The sequence below is a fragment of the Lynx canadensis genome, chromosome X (assembly GCF_007474595.2).
Source record: "Lynx canadensis isolate LIC74 chromosome X, mLynCan4.pri.v2, whole genome shotgun sequence".
NCBI lineage: Eukaryota > Metazoa > Chordata > Mammalia > Carnivora > Felidae > Lynx > Lynx canadensis.
Genome location: NC_044321.2, coordinates 104,904,643 through 104,927,818, shown reverse-complemented (window position 1 = coordinate 104,927,818; position 23,176 = coordinate 104,904,643). Strand labels below are relative to the sequence as shown.

The 23,176-nt window shown below is 36.4% G+C and overlaps 1 protein-coding gene across 2 annotated transcripts in view; it reads left to right on the top strand.

The window, feature by feature from the left end:
- Positions 1–3,338: 3,338 nt before the first annotated feature.
- Positions 3,339–23,176, top strand: part of ZNF280C (zinc finger protein 280C) — a 63,849-nt gene continuing 44,011 nt past the window's right edge. The window contains exons 1-6 of one of the 2 annotated variants that reach the window (XM_030305523.2): positions 3,339–3,471; positions 11,091–11,136; positions 11,256–11,302; positions 17,333–17,479; positions 20,382–20,447; positions 20,549–20,685. In XM_030305523.2, the coding sequence (XP_030161383.1) occupies positions 11,272–11,302; positions 17,333–17,479; positions 20,382–20,447; positions 20,549–20,685 (381 nt within the window). In that variant the 5' untranslated portion in view covers positions 3,339–3,471; positions 11,091–11,136; positions 11,256–11,271. The remainder of the gene's footprint in view (positions 3,472–11,090; positions 11,137–11,255; positions 11,303–17,332; positions 17,480–20,381; positions 20,448–20,548; positions 20,686–23,176) is intronic. The other variant, XM_032592137.1, reaches the window with a different exon arrangement.

The following is a 23,176-nucleotide window of genomic DNA, read 5'->3' as shown; positions in this document are numbered from 1 at the left end:
CATTGTATGGAAATACAATACTGCTTTTTTATATGCCTTATAAATGCCCTCTATTCATCTGAGGAAGTCCTTAATTGTTTCTAATTTTCTAAAAATTTTTACCAGGAATAGATATTGGATTTTGTCATATGTGCTCTGAATCTATTGGAATGATTGTATGGGTATTCTCCTTTATACTGCTATTATAGTGAGTTACATTGATTGATTTTTGGATGTTAAATTAACATTGAATTATCCCAGAGGGTAAATCCTCCTTAGTCTGGAAGCATAATTCTTTTTATATGCTGTTTATTTTATTTGGCAATGTTTTGATAAGGAAATTTGCCTCTATATTCATGAAAGATATTGATCTGCAATTTTTTTTGATGTTTTTTTATTTTTGAGGGAGAGACAGAGCGTGCAAGTGGGGGAGGTCCCCTACTATTATTATATCGCTACTATTATTGTATTATTATCAATGAGATTCTTTATGTTCGTTATTAATTGATTTATATATTTGTGTGTCTCAAGTTGGGAGCATAAATATTTACAATTGTTAGATATTCTTGATGGATAAATCCCTCTACCAAACATTTAAAGAAAAATTGATACCAATGTTTCACAAATGCTTCCAGAAAATAGGATGAGATGCTTCACAACGCATTCTATGAGGTCAGTGTTACCCTAATACCATGACTAGAGAGAGACATTACAAAAAAAGAAGAAAAAGAAATGAAAATTGTAGACCATTATCCCTATGGATATAGACTCAAAAAAATCCCCCAAATCTCCCACTTTCCAAAAGTGGAAACAACCCAAATATCCATCACCTGAATAATGGATAAACAAAAATATGGTATAATCTATATAATGGAATATTATATAGCCATAAAAAGGAATGAACTACTGATACATGCTACCACATAGATGAACCTATCTCAAAAACATCATGATAGGTGAAAGAAGACAGACAAAATAGCTTTATATTGTATGATTCCATTTATATGCAATGTCCAGAATAGGCAAATCTGTACAGACACAAAGGTGATTAAAGGTTTCCAACGTATGTGGGTAGAAGGGAATTGGGAGTGGCTATTAACAAGTATGAGGTTTCTTTTTTGGGAAGAAGTAAATGTTCTGAAATAAGATAGTGATGGTTACACAGTATTGTGAATATATTAGAAGCTACTTTAAAACGGTGAGTTTTTTTATGCAAGTACCTCAATTTTAAAAATTGCCCCCCCAAAGGCTATATAGGAGTAAATCCTCATTTAATGGCAGTCCTGGGGGAAAAAAAAACACCAGTGGCCAGTTCATCAAAAGTACTAACAGAATGGTTTTATAGAAGCTCGGGGAGGGGTTTTAAGCAGAGTCAATCATTCACATAATTTCCCATGTGTTAAGTACATTCTCACTTTGTATTATAGTTGGGCTTCTTGAGTACATTTCCTTTTGAGAGAAAATTTACCAACCAGGTTTCTGGTCTTCTTGGTTGTTATATTTTCCACGAAAACAGAATAACTTGCATTGGAATTTTGATTTGGTTTATAAATGTTTTCTGATCATCGCATTGAGGAGAAATTGACCCTCCCCTCTACTAATTTTAGTTTGGATGTGGAGCCTCATGACACTTTATACACTAGGAGAATTAGAAAGAAATTTTATTACTCAAGGAAACTCCCTGGAGAGCAGGAGGGCCAAACAGGCCTGGCGTGGCTTGAGAGAGACAGAGAGAGTGCACTGGACCTTTATAGTGTCTAAGGTATGGAACTGGGGAAAAGCTTCCCCTCATGGGCTGTAGACTTACAAGTTTTAAATTTCACACCTGTGCCAAAGGATATGGCAGGCAAGCTGCAGTTAGTTGCCAGGTTTTTTTTTTAACGTTTATTTATTTATTTTGAGAGAGAAAGGGAGAAAGGGAGGAAGGGAGAAGGGAAGAGAGAGAGAGAGAGGGAGGGAGAGATTCCCAAGCAAGCTCCACACTGTCAGAGCCTGATGCAGGGCTCAATCCCACTAACCATGAGATCATGACCTGAGCTGAAACCAAGAGTCAGACACTTAACTGACTGAACCACCCAGGCGCCCCTAGTTGCCAGTTTTAAATGTTCCATCAGCACCAAAGGAAGAGGCTGGCTGGAGAGTTGCAAGTTTTAAATTCCCCACCAGCACCAAGGGCAGGGGTGCCAGGGCTGTAAATTTGCTAGTTTAAATTTCCCACTAACAACAAATGAGAAGGCACTGGGCTTTTCTATCAGCTTCTCTAGAAGTGGGGAGCAATCTCTGAATGCCTCAAGATTTTGGAACTTTTAACTTTCCATATTTGTTACTTTATTCTGTCCTTTTCTGTAAAGCTTATTTTCAGTACCAATAGCAAAGGACAGTATAGATGAGAAAGAAGAAGCTAATTTATTTATTTATTTATTTATTTATTTTAACGTTTATTTATTTTTGAGACAGAGAGAGACAGAGCATGAACGGGGGAGGGGCAGAGAGAGAGGGAGACACAGAATCGGAAACAGGCTCCAGGCTCTGAGCTATCAGCCCAGAGCCCGACGCGGGGCTCGAACTCACGGACCGCGAGATTGTGACCTGGCTGAAGTCGGACGCTTAACCGACTGCGCCACCCAGGCGCCCCAGAAGAAGCTAATTTAAATAGAAGAATTGGTAGGATTCAGTGACTGACTGAACTTATGTGTGTGTTAAGGAACTAGTGAAACAAGATTCTAAGTCTGGGTAACTCTTGAGAACAGTACCACTAGTGCCACAGACTTTGTGAAGTTCTATTGGTAGAGGAAACTTTCTTAACTGTTCAGAACACACATATTTAGAAAATGTTCAAGCAGTATCTTGGCAAATGTTTTTCTTGTAAATGTATATTTTTCTTAACATTTTAATAACTATTATAGATATCTATATGACAGGAATAACAAAGAGTTGAAAGCAAAGTTATATGGTTTAAAACAAATTTACTGGCAAAATTAACCAATAATTTAAATAATCTAACTTTTATTCCTTTTATACATCTGGTTTATGTCTTTGCCTCTAAGGCACAGTATTTTTTTTTTTTAATTGGTGTTCCTAACTCTTATACACAAGGAGCACATTTTCAGGGTGTGCAGTTCAAATTTCAAGAATGCAACTCAAGATGAAGAGTAGATTCCCTGAGGACGTTGGCATCAGCCTAGGACCCTCACCCTGTCCCTCTGCCTTCGAGAATGTGTAAGTCCGGGCACATGTCCGTGCCGCCCTCCCCGATCGGTTAGAAAAGAAACCCGGATGTGCATGGGCGGGGAGGAGCTGGCGTCTACCCATGAGGCAGTGCGCGTAGTTATACATTTCTGCCTTGGTCTGAGGCGCTCATTCCGCGCTGGGAGTCGTCGCGGCTGCCGCTGTTTCGGCGGCGGCCGCCTAGTGTTTTCGCGCTCCTCCCTTTCCTCCTCCTCTTTCTCCTCCTCCTTCCAGTCCCAGTCAGGGCGACCTGCACTGCTAGCGGTAAGTGTCCCCCGCCCCCGCCTGCTTAGGCAGCGGCTCTGCCACACGGCTGTGGCCGCATTTCTCCGAGGGTGGCCGCATTGCTCTGAGGGTGGCGGCAGCGGCCCGGCTCTGAGGAGAACAGGTTGAGGGTCCGGTTGCCGGCGTGTGTTGCTGGGATCGCCCAGGGAGCGGGGGAGGGGACGAATTTGGCGGCGCGGTGGCGGGTGGGCCACCATCTTGCCGCCAGTCCTGGCGGGGGAGGGATCGCGGAAAGGTAGCTGCTCGGCGGCCAGCCGGGTTCGGAGGCCCGCTCACGCCATGGCCGGCCGGCCGGCCGGGCCGCCGCCGCTGCCTCCTCACCGCCCAGGGCCTGTGCGTCTGTCAGCGCTCAGCCTGGTTTTCGCTTTTCTTTCTGGTGGCAACTCCCTTTGGTCTTTTGTATATTTGATACAAATGTTTGGCGAAACCACAGAAGGTTCCGAACTTTCTGGCTTCAGGGCCCCTCGGGCTCCTCCTTTCAGCCCTTATTCCCCCCATCCAGGTTACCGTTCATTCAGTGCTGATACCCTTGTTCTTGCCAAAGGAACTGTGCTCCTCATAGAAATCGTGCTCCATTCAGTTATTGTCTAGAAGAGCCCTAAGGAGAAACGTGGAGTTAGGTACCTAGTTTTTAATAGTACAGTTTGTACCTTTTGCTGAGAAGAAAACAAATGTTTCATTTTGCGGTCTTATCCTTCTCTAGACACAGAGGGAATACCTCTTAACTTCTCTCAAGTTTTAATGCTTTTTAAAAGGAGAAATCAGAGAAGAAAATGTCAAGTGAACCAGCTTCTGCAAGAACGGGGGATGTTCATCCAGGGGATTCTCTTTGTTTGCAAAGATTTTTTAGTTTTTTAAAAAAAATCTGTGAGCTTAAAATTTGCTTTTATTGTCTTCAGATTTGAACTGTGAATTTAAATATTTTTTAGTGTCATTAGACATAAAATGTAAACCAAGAAATAGAGTTTCAAACTACAAAAGTCTTCTAGCATTTGTGAGATGCCCTGTTTGGGGGGTTACTGTAAAAACTCAAGCTGCCTCCTTGAGCAGAAACTTTACTGAGCTTATGAGGGAACTGGTTTGCTTATAAAATTAAGTTAGGGCTGTGTGCCCTTGGTGCTTTAACATCTGTACAAGTTCTGCTGTCATTGCATCTTGCATTTGTATATTTCATTGACAGTCCTTTTAAGATGAGCTGTGGAGTGTTGGTAGAACTGTTTAGAAAGTGAGAAAATAGCCTCAAGGAGAGGACTTTCCCTGAGGTCACTTTGGATAGGAAGTGATAGAACCTAGGTCTTCTGACTCCTCCAATGCTCAATTCACTATAACATGCCCCACTTTTCATGGGAATGAGGTGGTCAAGGAGAATAGGCAAGGACACTCACTTAAAAAAATATAGGAGACATTTTTCAATTCCCCTTTCCTTTATATTTTCATTTTAAGACTTCGTATCGTTTCAACTTTGTAGTATTTAAATAATAAATAATATCATTGTTTCCAAGCATGTTGAAAAGTTGAAAAACAGCTCATTCTTCCAATAACCCATTTTTCCATCAGAAAAAGTTCTGATGTTGAAGGGCTCCAAATTTCAGCTTCTCTGTTCAACCCATTTTCCTCACTTGTTTTCTAGTCCAATGTGATTTCTTCAGCCCAGTGTTTTACTACCCAGCACCAGCTTTTTAAATAGAAAAGCAGAGTAAGCAGAAAGAGTATATAATTCTGTACCCCTGCTTCTCTCCAATTTGTTTTCTTTATTCAAGAGGACATTTAGAACCATACCAAAGAATTTTTTGTTATATTAATTGGACAGGAAAATTACTTAAATGAAAAGCAATTGTTATAAATAGAAAGTAATCCATAGTTTTAGTGACCGGATATAGGAACTTATATTGAGAAAACCTGTTTTGTTATTCCAAAAGTAAATTTTCAAAGAACAGAAATATTTATGATACATTCAGTAATTAATATAGCCCTGAATATTTTTTTCTGTACTCCTGCTTCAGAGAGGGACTTAAAAATGTTTGGTTTTCAGTCAGGTTTTAAATAATGACTCAGGGAGATGTGGTTTACTCATTTGTATCAAAAATGTGTTTTTGATTCATTCTCTGCAAAGCAGTTTTCTTTTAAGGAGTGGTTTTATTAACCCTCAGTATGTCAAAAATAGTCATCACTGTGTATCATCTGGATAAAATGGACCATTTTTATTTTATTTTTTATGTTTTCTTTTTAGTACTTATATGCATCAACATGTAGTATGACTTTCAGTACAGAAGGAAAAGTTTAGTAAAATAATGTGAAGTACTGTACAATAATTTTTCACGTGCTTTATTTAGTCTTCCCAATAGTGCTGCAAGGAAGGTATTACTGTTTTTTATTTTACAGGTAGAATAACTAAGCTCAGAGAGGTTGATTAAAAATCCTATAGGTTTGGGGTGCCTGGGTGGCTCAGTTGGTTAAGTGTCCAACTTCAGCTCAGGTCATGATCTCGTGGTTTGTGAGTTCGAGCCCTGCGTTGGGCTCTGTGCTGACAGCTCAGAGCCTGGGGCCTGCTTTGGATTCTGTGTCTCCCTCTCTCTCTGCCCCTCCCATGCTCATGATCTGTCTCTGTCTGTCTCTCAATAATAAATAAACATTAAAAAAATCCTATAGGTTTGGTGATCATAAAGTGGTAGATTCAAAATTCCCAGTTATTCAACCCCTATTTCAAGTTTTTTCATCATTGTACTCTACTTTTTTTCTTGATATTTTCCCTAGTGGATAAGTTTTACTCCTATAAAATGTGCATTAATTAATAAGCATACTTCCTGAGGTTACTTTAGTAATTAGTGATTATAGAATATTTTATGAAGCTTATATAAAATATTTATTATATAATTTGGCTTTGAAAAGCCAATTAGTCTTTTTCTAGGTTATGCCTTTTACATATGCACTACAATAAAAACACATTCTTATAGGTAAAATATTTACCCTGAGTATGATATACAAATTACTTTGCAGAAAGTAAATTTTATTCTTGTGTCCCATCCCAAAAACTAACATAAAAGAAAATGTTTTAAAATATAAGCAATCTTTGCAAAGTATTATGTTAATGAACTTTAATCTTAGTGTCAACTAGGTGTTTTCTACAAATAGCTGAAATACAAAAATCAACAGACAGAAAAATTGAAAACCTAAATAAAATTAGGGAGAAAATAGTAAAGTTATTAAAGAAATGTCTTCTCAAAATGTGCCTGGACTAAATGGGTTCAGACTTTCAAAAAATAATTCCCATAATATGAAAATTTCTTAAATAAGAAAAAAGGTGAGCCTATGTTTTTCTTCTAAATAATATGTTATTTGTTCCCCAAACCTGGTTTGAGAGTTTGAATTGTTTAGATGCCAATGAAATTGTCTAAGGAACTAAGGTATAATCCATGGTTTCTTGCATGTGAGTACTGTACCAATTAATTTCTATTATAAGAAAACATTTTCACAGACCTCTTCCTACTAAAAATGTTTAAAATATCTCTAGAGCTCTTACACGATCATAAAATAGTCCTATAAAACTACAAAATCAATACTATTTGAGTCAACTTTAATACATTGAATGGATAATACATTTTGATGAAACAGAGTCACTGCCTGCTTATTATTGAGTTTTTCATACCTATCTTAAACAATAGCAAGATTTTTCTATTTGAATCTTTTCAATACCATCATTTCTGTAGCTAACTATACTGTCATTTGCCCTTCATTTGGTGCAAATTCGTCACTTAGATATTTTCTTCCTATGTTCTTGAGTTTGTTACTAGCCAGCAGCATTAAAAGTGGTAGTACTTGATGAACATGCTGTAGTAAAGACAGACAAAAACATGAGTATTAATATGCTCCAACAATTCCACTTCTGGGTGTTTATCCGAAGGAAATGAAAACAATAACTCAAAATGATATTTGCATCCCCATGTTCACTGCGGCTTTATTTACAATAGCCAAGACATAGAAACAACCTAAGTGTTAATCCATTGGGTGAATGGATAAAGAAAATATGGTGTATAAATATAAAATGGACTATTAAAAAGGAAAGGAATCCTACCGTTTGTGACGTGGATGGACCTTGAGGGTTTTAATCTAAGTGAAAAATCAGAGAAAGACAAATACTATATGATCTCACTTATATGTGGAATTTTAAAACAAAGGAACTTATAGAGAGCAGATTGGTGGTTGGGGGTGTGGGATGGGCAAATTGGATGAAGATGGCCAAAAAATCTTGGGGATGTAACGTATAGTATTGTGACTACAGTAATAAGACTATGTTGTATATTTGAAAGTTTTTAGATAGAACAAAAATTTATTTTATTTTATTTTTTTAATGTTCATTTATTTTTGAGAGAGAGAGAGACAAGCACTAGCGGGGGATGGGCAGAGAGAGAGGGAGACACAGAATCTGAAGCAGGCTCCAGGCTCTGAGCTGTCAGCACAGAGCTGGACATGGGGCTTGAACTCATGAACCACAAGATCATGACCTGAGCTGAAGTCGGATGCCTAACCAACGGAACGACCCAGGTGCCCCAGAACAATATATTGTTTTAGAGCTCTCTTGCACCATCTTCTATATATCTATTTTCCCCAGAGGTCTATTAGTTTGAAAAATATTGGGGTATAAGCCATTGGTAAGTGTATTATTACTCTTGAATGCAAGTACCAGAAACCTAGCTCAAAGTAGATTAAACCATAAGTGAACAATTATTCCCTTTTTTAACTGAAAAGGCTTAATAATTTACTTCAAGCATGGCTAGCTTCAGGTGTTTAAATGGTGTCATCAGAACTTGAATATCTCCCTACCCTACCCTCTTTCTCTACCGCCAGAATCTTAAGGCTTTGCTATTTTTTTTCTTGGTTTCTTTCTTAGACATTCTTTCTCCACACAGTGACTCCATTACTCCCAGGCTTATATCCTTCCAGCTTATTATTTTCTTAACAGCTTTATTGAGATAAAATTAATATAACATACACTTCACCCATTTGAAGTGTATAATTCAATGGTTTTAGTATATTTACAGTGTCATGTAACCATCACTACAATCAATTTAGAACATTTTCATCACCCCTGAAAGAAAACCCATATCCATTGGGAGTCACTCCCCATTTCCCTCCAATCCTTCCAGCCCTAAGCTATACTTTCTCTCCTTATGACTTTGCCATTTCTGGACATTTCATATAATGAAGTCATACAATACATGGTCTTTTTGCTGTCTTCTTTCACTTAATATGTTCCCAAGGTTCATCCATATCATAGTATGTGTCAGTGTTTAATTTCTTTTATGACTGAATATTATTCCATTGTATAGGTATATCACATTTTATTTATTGGTTGGGCATATGGGTTGTTTCTACTTTTGGGCTATTATAAATAATGCCGCTACACACATTCCCATGTATAAGTTTTTGCATGGGCATATGCTTTCAATTCTCTCTCACTTGGAGTGGAATTGCTGTGTCATATGGTAACTATTTTTAACTTTGTGAGTGACTGCCAAGTATTTTCCATAGTGTCTGCACCATTTCATATTCCCACCAGCAGTGTATGAGGGTTCCAATTTCTCCATATCCTTGCCAACACTTGTTATTATCTGTCTTTTTGATTACAGCCATCCTACTAGGCGTGAAATGCACATAACATACAGTTTACCATTTTAACTAATCTATTAATGTTTTTTTTTTTGAAAATATCATAGACTTGAACTCTTAAAAGTGAATCTTAAATATGTAGAAGCTGAAACCATAAAATATCTAAATAGTAAGTATTTATACAGGCAGTCTCCAAAAACGATCGTATTCCAAGAGGTCTTTCATTAGTTACTTGGAATTCACTTTTGCCCCATAGGAACAGTGTATTATGGGTATAGTAACACTGAGTCAATAGCTGAAGTGGAGACTTCTGTTCTGCCTGTTTTGGTGCCAGTTCTGAGTTGCAGAACGTAGAGACCCTCTGGAGTTGCTATTATGGGAGCTCTAAGATCCTCATTGCATGTTTTGCTGGGTATTTCATTTCTCTAACAGATTATTTAATCTCCCACAGAATTCCCCGCCAAAACTCTGATGATGGTGATAGTTTTGGAGGGCTTGATTACCTTACTGTATAGCACAACTTTAGATGAAGTTATGATTCTAATGGCATCTGGGGATTTTTGACTTTTTTTGAGTGTTTATGAATGTACCAATTGAAGCTCCTTGGTGATGGTTATGGGCCTCAAAATTCATCTCTGTAGATATAGGCAGTGTATATGACTTGTTTATATAAACTACTTGTACATTTAGTACTAATTTTAGGCTATTTGTGCCAATAGACATTTTATTTGAGCATTTAATAAAAGTGTTATACATGAGTCTCCATAGGCTATGTGGTTATGACTCTTAAAAAAAAATCCGTATTCCTGGTAGCCATAGGTCTTTAATGCTGAGCAAGAATTGACATGGATTTATCTACGTGACATATGCATTACCTTAATTCTAGTTTAGGGAGAAATGGTAACTATTCAAGTAATTGAGTTAAAGACATTTCGGTAGTCAAACTTCAACAAGGGAAATTTACTTAAGTTCAGAATTCACTTGAGATCTTTGTGATAGTAATTCAAACATTTATACCAATAACAACTTCTGGAGTGAAAGTAGGTTTTTTTTCCTTTGGTCTAATTCAGTGTAAATAATTTGGAATTGGAAAAAGCAGGAAGGTTTGCTTTTGCCAGTCTGAAAATAAAGACGCATGTGAAGACTCAGCTCTGTTCATCCTAATACTTTAGGTATCTGATGACTATTTTTTAACTTTTTTTGTTTTATAACTGAAATAGTTTTTTACAACATTTATTTTGTCTGCAAAAAAAAAGTGTGTGTGTGTGAATTCAGAACACAAATACCTGCTTTAAAGCAAACAATTCAAAAATTTTTGATAATGTTTACTATAACAGGTTTTTTTTAAAGCTCAAAGAACTGTAGATATATTAAATTGTAATCTTCTGAAGGCAAGGACTATGCCTTATTCATCTTAACTTTTTCCTGAGAATTGAGCACATCATTTTGAACACAGAAGGCAATGAGTAATTAATTATTTTTAATGAGTTTATCTATGATGAAGTATATACAACTAATTTTTTGTTTCTTGTAGTTAGTGTGAATAAGAAATAAAAATATATAAACTAAACATTTTTTAATGTGTTTTGTAATAATTACATTTATTTCTGAAATATGAAGAATAAATAATGGTTAAAGATTGTCACTTAGCATTTCAAAATTCGGATTTACTAAAGCATGTATATTACATGTATTAACTAAAATATGTATTTACTAAAACATGTGTTAGTCATATTTACAAAAAGGTATCTTTCAAAATTTATTTGCAACTTAACAATCGTCAGATTTCTTCAAGTAATAAATGCTTAATACATTCAGCATTTTATTTATTAAATTTTCATTCATTCAGGAATGAGCCAATCATGGAAAGTGAGTAGCATATGTATATCAAACATAATAAATTCAAAAGGTAAACTTTTTGTATAACAAGATTAAATGTGTGTACATTTAACAAATCCACCCTAATAGTAGTTATCCTTATTTTTTTATAGGGCAGAAAACTAAGACCTAACTTGCTATCTTGTCTGGAGTCATATGGTGAGTTTGCTGGAGATCAAGATTAGACCCAAAAATTTCTGAATCCCAAGTCTCATGTTTCAATATTTGGTGTTAAAGTAACTCATAAAATTGATTGATGTCATGTGTTGGTGTCTCAGGTGACTCTGCAACTTGATGGATGACGACAACCCTTTTCCATCAAAAAGTAAGTATTGCTATTGCAAGTGATACCAATGTGCATGGCTTTTATACTGATAACTTTGCTTTATAATAAAAGGTGAGAGAAGCAGTGATAGGCACGTTTTTTAAAAAAATACCAAAACACTTAAATTGATTGAAGTAATACATGTGCATAGTAAAAAAGAACAATATACAATAAGAATGTCAGTAAAGTAGAAATGAAGTGTGTCTTCTTCATCTCCAGAAATAATTACTATTACTGGTTTGGTATACATTATCACAAACTTTTTTCTATGCATAGACAAAAAATAAATTATTTCTAAATAAGATTATACTATTTATGCTATTATGTGGCTTTACATTTTTTTTACTTGGGGCGCCTGGGTGGCTCTGTTGGTTGAGTGTCTGACTCTTGATTTCAGCTCAGGTCATGATCCCAGGGTCGTGGGATCAAGCCCCATGTCAGCGTCTGTGCTGAGCATTGATCCTACTTAAGATTCTCTCTCCTTCTGCCCCTCTTCCCCACTCGCACTCACACTCTCTCTCTCTCTCTTTCTCTAAAATTAAAAATAATAATAATTTTTTTTTTACTTTTTTACTCTACAATCTATCTTGAATATATTGACAATGGTAGTACCCAGTTAAAAAAATGAGGAAGATCTATGTGTTAGACATGGTATCAAGACCATGGTATCAACATAGATATAAATGATTTTTTAATTATCTGCATACATGAGTGTCCCTCATTTTTTTTTTTTAATTTGGCATTGCCTGACTGCCTAGTTTCTTAGCTTGTTGATTATCATGTTAAGTGTCAGTGCTTATTCAGTAGACTTCTGTGTATAGGAGGAGATACAAAGGAAGAAGAAAATATGTTTTTCATTCTCACTTTGGATCTTACTTTGGAGTTAGATGCATACAGTTAAGAAATCCACATTAAGGGGGCACCTGGGTGGCTCATTTGGTTAAGTGTCCAACTCTTGGTTTTGGCTCAGGTCATGATCTCACAGTTTGTGGGTTTGAGCCCCACATCAGGCTCTGTGCTGACAGTGCAGAGCCTACTTGGGATTCTCTCTCTCCTTATCTCTGCCCCTCCCCTGCTCACTCTTTCCCTTTCTCTCAAAATAAATACACATTATTTTTTTTATTTTTTTAGATAAAGAAATATTAAGAAATAGTGAGCAGTTTGAGATCATATATAGTAAGTCTGGAATTGCATGGCATAGAATGTCAATGTAGTAAAAGGTGGAAGAAAAACAGGTCTACTGGTTTACTAAGGAGGTTGTAACTGAACCAAGAGTTGGGAATTAAGGTACTGTTGAGTATCTGCTTGAGGTTAGGTTAGGTACTTTATATGGCATTTTCCTCAATCTACATTACCACTTCCATTAGGTAGATATTGTACACATATTAGAGGTAAGAAAACAGATTCAAGTAATTTCTCCAGAGTCACATCATTAGAAATGGTGCAATGAAGATTTGAACTATTCAATTTTATGTGAAGTCCATGCTCCTACTATACTCAACGTGGACAGTATAAGGTAAGGAGGGAAGATATTTTAGGTAGAAGAAATAATACAAATGAGAGGTCCAGGAGACACAATGAAGATGGTGTTTTCAAGTATTCAGGATATGTAAATGATAAACTATGAATTACTCTTTATTTGACTTAGAGCATTCTGTATATATGTTTTTAAAGTAAAGTTAGAAAAGACAGTTTGTAAAATTGGTTACATTTGGAAGGGTAGGAAGGTTTTTGTTTTGTTTTGTTTTATAGTAAGTAAATCACCAAACATTAAACATTATGCAAGAAATGATTTTGGCATACCTATATAGAAGAGCAAATTATGTTTAAATAATTTTAAAAGAATAGTGCCAATTGATTTGTTAAGGTGTTTCTTTTGTATGCCATCCCCACATTATTGTTTTCACACACTAATTCTGAGTCAGAATTAGAAATGACATTTAATCTAGCAAAATTATGTTTAGAAATTATTGCATTTAAAAGGTGAAGATATCATTGTCTTAAAAAACAGATGATCATTGTCTAAGCCAGATCCTGGAGTTATTGTTTTGTTACTTTTTAGTTGTCCCCCCATCGGCAGGCATCTCACTCCACATACCTAGTACCACTTATATCCATCCTCCTTGCTATTATATTAAATTAGGTGCTTCCTCAATACCTTTTTAAAACCATAACAATACATGCATAGTTTTAAGAAACAAATAATCTGAAAGTCATAAATTGCATAACCACAGTTTTTGAAGGGTAAGAATGAGAGGTGTGTGTGTGATCTGGATGTATGTATTCCCTATTTTTTCAGGCATTCCCTTTCAATAGGTTAGCTTTTTTCTCATAATTATTTCCATATTTCCAAATTTTTAACACATATGTGTACTGCTGTCTCTTCAATCAATTTTTTTGCCATTATCTAATAATTTTTTTTATCTAACATGAGGATTTTAGTTTTCTTACACTTAGCCCTCCCTCCAAGCATCTTTCACTGCAGTTATAGCTCAAATTTTGGTTAAATCATTAAATGTTTTTATTACGATGACCGTAATATTGTTCACTGATGAGCATAGTACTATGGTATTAATATGCTATGCATACATTGCCTTTTTCTCTTTTTTATATACTCAGAAATTCAAATGTTTCATTTTTTAAAATTTGCTAAAAGTTATATTGTTTATTATAGTTGACTAAATTTGCTAAATTTCATTAAAGTCTATAGCCAAGTCTTCTCACACCCTTCTGTAGCTTCTTAATTCAATTTTCTATATGGTAAAACTCATCAGGTAATCTAACACTTTGTGTGTGTGTGTGTGTGTGTGTGTGTGTGTGTGTGTGTGTGTGGTCTCCTGGAGACATTCCTCCTGGGAGTAATGTTCTCTTGTTCTACTCTGGCTGGTTGTTGTCTAGACCCATTGAACAGCTATTATCCTGGGACTTTCCTTTGTCTTGGTATTGTGCTGAATGCTACGATTTCTGCATTCTGTATCTTCCTCCTTCCTAAGTCCCATATTTTGGTGGATTCTTCCTAAGAAAGGAAGAGTGAATAGGGGGTAATTTTCTGTGATCTTGGTGATCTTTATTTTTGATGAAAGAATATGTACCTCATGCTTGATGAAAATCTTGGCAGGGCACAGAATTCGAAATTGAAAATTATTTTTACTAATACTCCTGAAAACATTATTCTAACTTTCTTTCTGATTATAGGATAGTTTCTATGTCTAGCATTCACAAATCTCGTGATATATTCCTATAGTGTAGATTTTTTTCTTTTCAATCTGGACATTTATGTCCTTTAGAACTAAGAATTTCTTTTGTATTTTTCCTTTGATTACATCCCCTCCCCTTTTTTTCTATTAATTTTTTTGAAACTTCTTTTAGGTGACATTGATTAGTATATATATATTTTTTTATCTTTTAAGTCCACTTATGGGACATTTATTCAACTTTGGCATTTGGGTTTTGGGGCTTTTCTTTTACTGAATTTTGGCTGTCTTTTTAATCTTTTTGTTTTCTGCATGTTATTTTTTATAATCTTATTTCTCTGAAAATGCTAATTACATTCTAATAACTTTTTTTTGAATTCTGTACTATCTCTTTTTTTTTTTTTTTAAGATCTTTTAACCTGCGGGGCGCCTGGGTGGCTCAGTAGATTAAGTGTCCGATTTCAGCTAAGATCAAGATCTCACGGTTCATTAGTTCGAGGCCCACATCAGGCTCTCTGCTGTCAGCGTGAAGCCTGTTTCAGACCCTCTGTCCCGCTCTCTCTCTCTCGCTCAAAAAGATTTTAAAACATCTTTTAATCTGTTTTATTGTTTTGGTTTTTCACGTTGGAGGTTTAGTCCTATTTCTGGTGCTCATTGGCGTGTCCATATTTAACAATGAGGCATTAAAATGTTTCCTCGGAACTCTGAGTGCTTGGTCAGCACTTGTAGGCTGGTGGTACTAACAGTATGTTCTTTGGTTAGTTTCTCCAGGTGAGAAATGTCTAATCTTTCCTGGGATGGAATAAACCTCACCTTAAGTCCCCTGTTTTCATTCTAGCACCTCATTGCTGCTTTGCTGTGTGCCTAGTGTTTCTGAAGCTGGTTCGGTTTTTCTGGTAAAAATCTAACCTATTGCCTCTTGTTTTTAGTTTATCTCCGTTTTGTTAATGTAAAAGTTTATGAGTTTTTTTTTTCAGATATAGTTAGGTAGTTAATAGGTATAATCATATTTTGTTAATAAAACTGAAACTCATTTTGATTGGATTTGACTATTCTTTAAGTTTTTATTTAAATTCTAGTTAGTTAACATACAGTGTAATATTAGTTTCTGGTATACAGCTTAGTGATTCAATACTTGAATACAACACCTAGTGCTCATCACAAGTGCCTTCCTTAATTCCCATTTCTTATTTCACCCATGTCCCCACCCACTTTCCCTCTGGTAGCTGTTTGTTTTCTATAGTTGAGAATCTGTTTCTTGGTTTGCGTCTCTCATTTTTCCCCTATGTTCATTGCTTTTGTTTCTGAAATTCCACATCTAATTGAATCATATGGCATTTGTCTTTCTCTGACTTATTTTGTTTAGCATAATACTCTCTAGCTCCATCCATGCCATTGAAAATGGCAAGATTTCATTCATTTCATAGCTGAGTAATATTCCATTGTATCTGTATATACCACCTCTTTTTTATCCATTCATCAGTCGATGGACATTTGGGCTGTTTCCCATAATTTTGTTATTGTAGAAAATGCTGCTATAAGCATAGGGGTGTATGTATCCCTTTGAATTAGTATTTTTGTATTCTTTGAATAAATACCTAGTAATGCAATTGCTGGCTCATTGGGTAGTTCTGTTTCCAACTTTCTGAGGAACCTCCATACTGTTTTCCAGAGTGGCTGCACCAGTTTGCATTCCCACCAGCAGTGCAAGAAGGTTCCCGTTTCTCCACATCCCCATCAACACCTATTGTTTCTTGTTGTTGATTTTAGCCATTCTGACAAGTGTGATATCCCTTTGTAGTTTTCATTTGTATTTCCCTGATGATGAGGGATGTTGAGCATTTTTTCATGTGTCTGTTAGCCATCTGTAGATCTTCTTTGGAAAAATGTCTATTCATGTCTTCTGCCCATTTTTTAATTGGATTGTTTTTTGGGTGTCGAGTTTGATAAGTTCTTTATAGATTTCTGATACTAACCTTTTATCAGTTATGTCGTTTGCAAATATCTTCTCTCATTCCATAGGTTGCCTCTTAGTTTTGTTGTTTCCTTCACGCTACAGAAGCTTTTATTTTGGTGAAGTCCCATAGTTTATTTTTGCTTTTGTGTCCCTTGCCTCAGGAGACATACCTAGTAAGAAGTCGCGACAGCTGATGTCAGAGAGGTGACTGCCTGTGTTCTCCTCTAGGATATTGATGGTTTCCTGTCTTACGTTTAGGTCTTTAATCCATTTTGAATTTGTTTCTGTGTATGGTGTAAGAAAGTGGTCCAATTTCATTCCTTTGCATATTGCTGTCCAGTTTTCTCAACACCACTTGTTGAAGAGACTCTCTTTCATTGGATATTCTTCCCTGGATTTGATTACTGAAACTTTGATGTTTCAAGTTTTTCTTGGATTTGATTATTCTTTTTTAAAATATTTATTTATTTTTGAGAGAGAGAGAGATCAGGAGAGGGGCAGAGAGAGAGAGAGAGACAGAGGATCCAAACTAGGCCCTGTGCTGTCAGCACAGTGCCTGATGCGGGGCTTGAACTCACAAACCTGAGCCAAAGTCTGACACTTAACCCACTGAGCCATCCAGGCAACCCTTGTATTTGATTATTCTTAACATTTATTGGCCACTACTGATGACTAATGTTACCTGTTACTTAGCCAGCTAGCTTAATTTTACTACTATAGATCTTAGAGATTGAACTGAGTTTCTTTTGCTATCATGTACTGACTGCAAATATCAATTCAGTAACTAATATTAGGATTACTAAAGTAGATCTTAAATATCATGCTATGCGTTGCAAAAAAAGTTACTCAAAAATATGTTTCTCTCCTTTTGACATTTAGATAATTCAAAAATGGCAGAACTCTTTATGGAATGTGAAGAAGAAGAGCTAGAACCATGGCAGAAGAAAGTAGAAGAAATTCTGGATGAAGACGATGATGAGCTGATCTTTGTTGGAGAGATATCAAGTTCAAAACCAGCCATTTCAAGTAAGCATTTATTTCAGTGAAGTAAAGTTTTATAGAAGATGCAATTTCTATTAGAAAAACCTGTGGGCTGTCTTATCTGTCCTTTTTATTCTGTAAGGAGTTGGAGCACACAGGTCAGTAAGAATTGGTAAGAATCAGAGGGAAGATGTGGTTGAGGACTTGAGTAAGGAGGAGAGAGGTTAAAATATCATTTGAAAAAAATGAAATGTTAACTAAGTTAACTAAAGGTTAAGATTACCTAACAGCATTGTAAGCCTTCTAAAGTTGGAAATCGTAAGTTTTAGTGGAGCTGAGTAGCCTATTCACCGGTTTTCTTTTTCTCCCTTAAGCCCAAATACACCTAGAAAAGAAAGCGTTGGAATGTTTTGCTTGAAATATCAGAATACTGGGTGGCTGGGTGGCTCAGTCGGTTAAGCATCCAACTTCAGCTCAGGTCATGACCTCATGGTTCATGAGTTTGAGCCTCGCATCGAGCTCTCTGCCGTCAGCACAGAGCCCTCTTTGGCTTCTGTCCCCTCTCTGCCCCTTCTCTGCTCGTGCACTTTGTCTCTCAAAAATAAGTAAAACATTAAAAAATAAGGGTGCATGAGTGGCTCAGCTGGTTAAGCATCTGACTTTGGCTCAGGTCATGATCTCGTAGCTTGTGAGTTCAAGCTCCGCGATGGACTCTGTGCTGACAGCTCAGAGCCTGGAGCCTGCTATGGATTCTGTGTTTTTTGTCTCTCTCTGCCCCTCCCCGGCTCATGCTGTCTGTCTGTCTCTGTCTGTCTGTCTGTCTGTCTCTCTCTTTCAAAACAAATAAATAACATTTAATAAAATATCAGAATGTTAAATACGTTTGTGTTAGTCTCTGGGATGCTCACATACAGGCAACTGCCTTAACACAGTGTCATCTTGATTCACAGCTACAAAATGAACAGGCACTGCATGATTCTCCAGTCTCTTGTTTGTGTACCAACATGGGCTATAGTTTTTGGCCAAACCCATCTTCCAGCAACTCTTGATTATATTCATGAAGGAAGGAGGGTCTGGTCTTTAGCCACTGTGCTTGGACAATGCAGGCAGTTAGCTTACTTAATTATCATGGCTTTTTAGTAGAACATGTCCAGTAATTTTGTGGATTGTTAGATTTCAGTTAGAGTAATTAGTCTTGACGCTGTGATAATGTTATAGTGAAGTTGTTGATCACACTTGTTAAAATGTCCAATCAACAATGTGTAAAGTGCAGAGGAGCAACATAGAGAATTTCAAGGGAGAAAGAGGAAATAGATTCTTTTCCTTTATATTTACTTTTTTTAAGCCAGGAGAATTTTGCAAAGAATATAGCCAGCATACCAGTGTTCTCTTATTTACCATGGCAGTACATTATATTGTGGTTAAGACATGAGTTTTTAATTTTTTTGAAAGCCCAGTTCTTGCTTTTCTTGACTCCAAACTTGGTATAGCACTTCTATTCAGTTTTATCAGAGATAGAATAATTTAATTTAATTCTCAATATAATTTCCTGTAGCAAATTGAGAAGTGCCAAGTGGAATGCCACTTCAGTTATAAACTGAAGTAAGTATGTTGGCATGTTGGTTGCTGACAGTGGAACAGAATATTGTAATTATTTCCTAGTTGTTGTGATTATTTTTATACTGAACTATTACGATATTTCAAAATTATTATTCAAATAATTCTATTGAAATCATGGTAGTTCAAGTCGGATTTATATCAATTGTAGATAACTTAACAGTACTCAACTAAAATAGTATGTATTAGTTTTAAGTAATTCTATCTAGAATAATGTGTAGTAGTTTTAAGTAATTCTATCAAAAAGAAAGTTGACCTCAGTGAAATTTCTCTTCTAAATGAACTCAGAATTTAAATGAATTTATTGATGTTTAATTTTTGAGCCAAAAAATATTTTTGGCATATGGACCATGAGCTAAATATTGATTTAGAACCATCATAAAGTTAGGGGTAGTGGTAAAAAGTTGTGTTTGATAGATTACAGTCACCAAAAAGTACCGTAGGATTGACTCTTTAATGGTTTGAGTAAATACCTACCTTAATTTATGAATGAAAACAGTATCAAGTTGTTTGAGCAGATTTTTCTCCCAGAAGACTTCTGTGGTGCCTAGTCTTAGAGAACTGAATTTCCGTTTTCTTAAAACAACCCTACTTTTGTGTGACCCTTTACTTTACAGAATTATTCTATGAAATCTAGCTCTTTTCCCCTAGGAGGGAGAAAAGGAAATATTTTGGGGTTTTATGTGATTTTTAAAATTTTTTGTACCTTTTCCTGATTAGCAATTTTAAGCAAATGTCTGCTCTTCTAAAATTGTATTTGATTTAATAACCTAGAAGTTATGGGTTTGCATGGGTATAGGAGTGAAAAATCTTTAAAAAAATTTTTTTTACCTTTTATTTATTTTTGAGAGAGAGAGAGAGAGAGAGAGAGAGAGAAAGCAAGTAGGGAAGAGGCAGAGAGAGAGGGAGACACAGAATCCGAAGCAGGCTCCAGGCTCTGAGCTGTCAGCACAGAGCCCAATGCGGGGCTCGAACCCACAAACTGTGAGATCATGACCTGAGCCAAAGTCAGACACTTAACCCACTGAGCCACCCAGGCGCCCCAGGAGTAAACAGTCTTAAACTGATTCAGAGGGTCATGTCAGGCTCAGATTGACTTTTGGTATAATAGTAGGCTTAAGACATTCTGGTAAATTCTAGGTTAAGTTTAGTCTGTGGTCTTCAGTAGTGTCCCCTTCAGAACTCAAGAGCAGTGGCACAGATAATCTAATCAGCTTGCCCATGATGAAACTTTCAGGCTTTGGGGTATATACTTAAATTATTAGTTGTATATGGATATATTGGGAAATTTTTTTCTATTATCTTAATATATATTTAATTCTACTTGTAGATATTTTGAACAGAGGTAACCCCGGCTCATCTTCAAAGGGAATAAAGAATGAGACACTCACTCAAGGTATGGTATTATTGTACTGATTTTAACTCTAAAGTGAAATATTTTGATAAAATTGGTTGTGTGGAACAATATTCAATATACTGTGTAATTTTAAAATGCAGGTGTCACTGATACATTCAAGCCTACAAGTCAACACTACAAAGATCCAACATCAAATCCAGTGGCTGCCTTGCCTAGATTTCATCCTGAATCTAAATCTTCACAAAGCTCTGTTATTGTTCAGAACATGTCTAAACCTGTAAGTGTTTCTGAAACTACACAGTTAGCTCAGGGACACATTGGATAGTATAATATCCAGTTAGAATTGTGGACTGTCATAGCTAGTCACCATTCCATTAGAAGCATAATCGCAATCAGAGAATGTCAATATCTTTATGATAGCTCAATCAGTACCCAAAGTAATAACTGTAGGAACTAGCCAACTTGTCAATATCAGGTAATATGCTTAAATAGGTAGAATATTGAAAACTATGCTATCTAAAGGTGAGTAAAAAAGATCAGTAATGATTGTTGCATACTGGCAAAATTCTTAAGACAGTAAATTGAACCAAGTATTCTTATTTGGGAAATTGTTCTGAGGTCATTGTTCCTGTTTATTCTGAAAACATACTTTCATGGCTTAGCTTTTATTTTTTTTAAGTTTATTTATTTTGAGAGAGAGCGCATGTGTAAGCAGGGAAGGGAGAGGGAGAGGGAGAATCCCAAGCAGGCTCCACACTCAGCGGAGAGCCTGACATGGGGCTCAATCTCAAGACCACGAGCTGATATCAAGAGTTGGACGCTTAACAGACTGAACCACCCAGGTGCCCCTTTGTGGCTTAGCTTTTAAAACTTTTAACAGATATAATAGTTAATGGTAATATTTAATGTTTGTTATTATGGGTCCTTATTCTAAATGCTGTATGTAAATTAATTTCATTTAATTCTTATGATTTGTCTATGAAGTAGGCATGATTATTATCCCCATGTTATACTTGAGGAAACTGAGACTCAGGCTAAATAATTCACTCAAGGCCATATAGCTGGTAAATAGATTATGGATATGGGATTTCAATCCAGGTTAACCCAGAGGTGTTTTGGTTTTGTTTCTTGGTTTTTGGGGTTTTTTTTTAAAGCTTAAAAAAATTTTTTTTCATGTTTATTTATTTTGAGAGAGAGAGAGAGAGAGAGAGAGAGAGAGAATCCCAAGCAGGTTCTGTGCCATCAGCACAGGGCCTAATGCGGTGCTCGATCCCACAAACCATGAGATCATGACCTGAGCTGACATCAAGAGTCGGATGCTTAGCCTACTCAGCCACCCGGGATCCCCTAGCCCAGAGGTTTTAAAATATGCACGTACACATATCCATCCATACATTTAGCATTGCTATACATAGAAACATTGCTTTAGAGCAGTGTTATAGTCCGCATACCATTGGCATTCCCCGAGACCCTTTCAGGGGTTTGTGAAGTTAAAACTGTTGTGATAATTACAGTGAGACATTTCCTCTTTTCACTGTCAGCATTTGTACTGATGATGCAAAAGCAATGGAGGATAAAACTGTTGGTGCCTTACTATGAGTCAAGGCAGTGGCACCAATTGGGTGCTAGTAGTTTTTGTATTAATGACCACCAAACACTCACAGAAAAATTTCACTTTCACTTAAGAATAACCTTGAAGATGTAATAAATTACCAATTTTATTTTTTTAATTAAAAAAAAGTTTTTAACGTTTATTTATTTTTTTGAGACAGAGAGAGACAGACCATGAATGGGGGAGGGTCAGAGAGAGAGGGAGACACAGAATCCGAAACAGGCTCCAGGCTCCGAGCTGTTGGTACAGAGCCTGATGTGGGGCTCAAACTCACAGACTGTGAGATCACGACCTGAGCCGGAGTTGGACGCTCAACCGACTGAGCCACCCAGGTGCCCCTTAAATTACTAATTTTATTAACTCTTAGTCCTTGAATACACTTCTTTTGAAATACTGTGTGTGATGAAATAGGTAGTATGCATAAATGATTTCTGTATCTACAGTATAAAGGTTTCCTTGAGGAAAACCACTTGAATTGTAAGTTGAACTAGCTGCTTTTTTTTTTTTAATCCAAAGACATTTTTGTTTGAAAGGATGATCGGCAAAGCACCATGTATTAATTATTGCTGCATAACAATAGGATCACAGACTTAGCAGTTTAAAGCAATATGCAGTTATTATCTCATGGTTTCTGTTAGGAGTCAAGGCATGGCTTTGCTGGGTCCTCTGCTTCAAGGTCTCACAAGGCTGCAGTCAAGGTGTCAGCCAGAGCTACCATACCATTTAATATTGCTTCCAAACTCACATGGTCATTGGCAGTATCCAGTTCTTTGTGGGTCATCAGACTGAAGGCATCTGTTTCTTGCTGCTGTTGGCCAGAGACTGCCCTCAGTTCCTTGCTATGTAAGCCTTCCTAACATGATTGGTTGCTACCTCAAAGACAGCAAGGGAAAGGGAGTCCTTAGCAAGACGAGCTATATACCATAATCATGTACATTTTATCACATTTGCCATACTCTGTTGGTTAGAAACAATCACAGGCCCAACCCACACTCAAGGGGAGATAACACAGGGTGTAAATATTAGGAGGGAGTCATGGGGGCCACCTTTAGAATCGCCCACACAGTTTTTCAGTCCTCAAAAATGTACAAAGTGTGCCTGTCACAGAAAAACAAACAAACAAACCTGATAGTATTCTTGTCAATGATAAAATTTG